Genomic DNA, 3,613 nt, shown 5'->3' with positions numbered 1-3,613 from the left:
TCGAGTCCACTGCACTGAATCTTTCACTGGGGGCCCTGAGGCAGCCATGCATCTCTGTCTCCTTCACGGCTGGGCCTATGTGTCTTCCTGTTGGAAAAAATCTCTCGCACACACTCAGCAAACCAACCACCCAGCCCTCTCTCTGTATGCTGGGAAGCCTGGGTGGGGCTGGCACAGGGTCCCAGAAAGGGCTCGGCCTCCCAGGCCCTGGGAGGAAGGGCAGACCTTGGGAAAGGAGAGCCTGCGTGAGCACTAGCTGGTCCCAGGCAGACCCCCTGGTGGCCTAGGGCTGGGCTCCCAGCCCCACCCGTGGGGGCAGTTGAGGTGACTCAAGGCTCCCCCAGCCCCCAAGCAGAGACCTGCTGTCTCATTGTTTTTCTCCTCCGTCCTTCTGAGGGAGGATTCAGAGAGTCTGCAGTGAGTCACTCGGTGAGTCACCTTCTGGGAGCCCTGGCTGCCTCGGCCCAAATCTGAGACACCTGGTTCTGCGGGCCGGGCGGAGGGGAACACCCCACTCTCTTGTGTGTTTGGGGGGTTCTCCCAGCCAACCCCATTTCCAAAATTCAACAGGCAGGTTGTGGGCCTGCCTGGCCCTGCAGCCCCACCTAGCTTTCAGGTGACAGAGCTGGGCTTCCTGTCTCCTCTCCCTGCTGGCCTCCCTGGTGGGAGGGGGTTATGAAAGGACAGTGCAAAGGTCAGAGGTCAGGATGTTGACTCCTAGGTGGGTAGGACGCCTGGCTCCCTGGCCAGGCCACCATTTAAACTGCTACCTGCCTGCCCCCATTTTAACCCCAACCGGATCCCTGCTGACCAATGTCCACATACCCAGGGGAAAAAAACAGGAACTGGGGAATAAATAATAAATAAATGGGTTTCCCTGGTGGCTCAGACGGTAAAGAATCTGCCTGCAATGCTAGAGGCCCGGGTTGGATCCCTGGGTTGGGAAGATGCCCTGGAGAAGGCAACGGCAACCCACTCCAGTATTCTTGCCTGGAGAATCTCATGGACAGAGGTTACAGGTTACAGGCCTTGGGGTTGCAGAGTTGGACATGACTGAACGACTCAGAACGGGGAATAAATAATTTATTGAAGTTGGAGGAATAAATAAGATACGTGGGTGCGGTTACAAATAACTGTAAAAAGCGTTGACCTGTATATACACAAAGGCGCTCCGGGCCTAAGGGGTGGGGCCTGAGCCCGGGGAGGGGCGGGACCTCCCGCGGAGGCGATCCGGCGCCGGGTCGCGGGCGCCCCCCAGAGGTAGACGGCTTATTTACAACGGAGGAGATGGCAAGAGGTCTCCCCGGGGTCCCTAGTCCGCGCGGCGCCTCTCGGCCCCGCGAGGGCGCCGCGCCCCCAGGGCCCGACCCCGGCGGCCTGTGGGCCCGCCCCGCTGCGAGCGCCCGCGGAGCTGCACTCCCTGCACGATCCTCTGCACCCAGGAGCGGTGGGCGGCCAGACTGATGTAGACCCCAGGCCGGTTGCGCTGCGCACAGCCCTCGCCCCAGCTGATGACGCCCGCCAGCAGCCAGGTGCCCTCGACCTGGCACATCAGGGGGCCTCCGGAATCGCCCTGCGGAAAGGAAGGAAGGTGAGGGGTCCGCATGGGCCAAGGGGTGGGCAGAGCCCAGCACCCGCGCCGCAGCAGGTGGCAGACGGGCCGTTTCTCCAGACCCTGGGGCCTGGACCCGCAAAGCCCTAACTAGCGCCCCGGGGCAGGGAGGGCCCCCTTCCCAGGCTCACTCCTGGTGAGAAGCACCTAGTGCTAGACCTTCTCCCTCACAGCCCTGGAGGCATGGAGCGAGGGTTGTGATCTGCCTCACTGATGAGGAAACCACGGCTCAGAAAGAAGAGTGTCTCAGACCGGGTGTGCAAGGTCCCACAGTCCGCCATCCTCCTCCCTGTAGCCCGCTGGGGGGTGCCAGGACCACAGCACCCCCTCCTTGGATGCGGCTCCCTGAGAACGGGGTCAGGCACACCCCATTCTCACCATGTCTGATGTATGAACAAAGGCAAGAACGGCTCAGCCAGGCTGGGGCCGGGTTCTGTAGGCATCTCTCTAGGGGGACTGCCAGGTCAGGGCAGATTCTAGACGGAGGCCCAGCAAGGTGAGGGGTGATGGAGCTGAGTGGGGCACGGCCGGGAAGGAGGAAAGTGCTCACCAGACAGGCGTCGCGCTCCCCCTCCAGGTAGCCAGCACACAGCATGTCCTCGGTGATGGCGCCCTGCCCGGCTCCCCGCCAGTACAGGCGGCTGCAGGTGGCTGAGTCGATGATGGGGACCTTCAGCTTCTGGAGGGTCTGAGGGTGGGACAGGGGCACTGGGAGCAGAGAGGAGAGAGTCAGGCTTGGGAGGCTCTCCTGCTGGCCTCCTCAGTCCCCGCCATCCCCCTTAGGAGCATTTCTCAAAGGGTAAATGGATCAACTCTGTCAGGCTCAGCCACGATGCCCGCAGAAAACCCAAATTCCAGGACTCCACTCTGGACCTACTGAATCCTAAAGGAGTGTGCAGCTTGAAATTCTGAACCTTTAATGAGATCTCTGATGCCCACAAGAAGGTTCAAACCAATGACCCTGCTTGTCCTGTCTCAGGCACTACTTTATCCAGGTTGAGGACTGCTACAGACTAATGGCCGCTTGGTGTTGAATGTTATCGGGACTTGAAGGACCTCCCCACCCCCTAGAGGGATTGCAGACCCTAGGGTTGGTTGGTCAGGTTCCCCAATCCATAAATCCAGCTTTCACAGGAGCCCCTAAGAATGACCATGGGGAGGCTGGCTGAAACTTCAGTGTCAGTGGGATTCCCCAGATACCCAAAATGGTGTCATTTCTCTTAATTCTTCTGAAATCTGGTTAAGTCCCATTTTCTTACATTTTGTCCTTTCTTAGTCTCTCCTCTCTCCCTCTCTCTCTATACACACACACACACACACACACACACAATACAGCCTTTCTGCTTCTTACTTTCTAATCTGCTCTGTGTTCTAGATGAGGTTTTCCAAACTTCCAGACTTGGGTTGTCAATTATATTTTACCCTTCTGGAGATTGCATTTTTTTTCCTGGGAATTTTGCCTGCAATTGTGTCCTGATGCCACCAGGGGGTACCTATTTCTGACTTGGAATCTCAGGGCTGTTTTCATATTCACCGGCTTGGGCTTGGCCCCATAGAAATCTCTAGTGGGTGTGCTCAGTCACTAAGTGGTGTCTGACTCTTTGCAACCCCATGGACTGTAGCCCTCCAGACTCCTCTGTTCTTGGGATTTTCCAGGCAAGAATACTGGAGCAGGTTATCATTTCCTTCTCCAGGGGATCTTTCCAACCCAGGGATAGAACCGGCATTTCTGGTGTCTCCTGCATTGGCAGGCGAATTTTTAACCACTGAGCTACGTGAGAAGCCCCAGAAACCTTCTATCAGTCTCTCCTATATCACTTCATAGCCTGGTTGATCTGGCAGTCAGAACACAGCTTAAGTTACCTTTTAACTAGAACTGATCTGAAGTTGTCCACCTTGGTTTCTAGGTCATCACATCTCTGGGCTGCAGACCATCTTTTTTCCTCTGGATCATGCTCGGCCCCTGGCCTTTGTTCTTTGCCACCCATGGGACCTGTATCT

The 3,613-nt window shown here is 57.3% G+C and overlaps 1 protein-coding gene across 1 annotated transcript in view; it reads right to left on the bottom strand.

Annotated features, from left to right (window-relative positions):
* Positions 1–1,312: 1,312 nt before the first annotated feature.
* LOC104988963 (brain-specific serine protease 4-like) overlaps positions 1,313–3,613 on the bottom strand; it is a 4,435-nt gene continuing 2,134 nt past the window's right edge. The window contains exons 5-6 of the mRNA XM_010840468.1: positions 2,163–2,320; positions 1,313–1,573 (exon numbers count right to left, since the gene is read on the bottom strand). Of these exons, the coding sequence (XP_010838770.1) occupies positions 1,313–1,573; positions 2,163–2,320 (419 nt within the window). The remainder of the gene's footprint in view (positions 1,574–2,162; positions 2,321–3,613) is intronic.

The sequence above is a fragment of the Bison bison genome, unplaced genomic scaffold (genome assembly GCF_000754665.1).
Source record: "Bison bison bison isolate TAMUID 2011002044 unplaced genomic scaffold, Bison_UMD1.0 scf7180017864144, whole genome shotgun sequence".
In the NCBI taxonomy this organism is placed as follows: Eukaryota; Metazoa; Chordata; class Mammalia; order Artiodactyla; family Bovidae; genus Bison; species Bison bison.
Note: the sequence above shows the minus strand (reverse complement) of the source record. Positions and strands in the feature narration are given on the sequence as shown.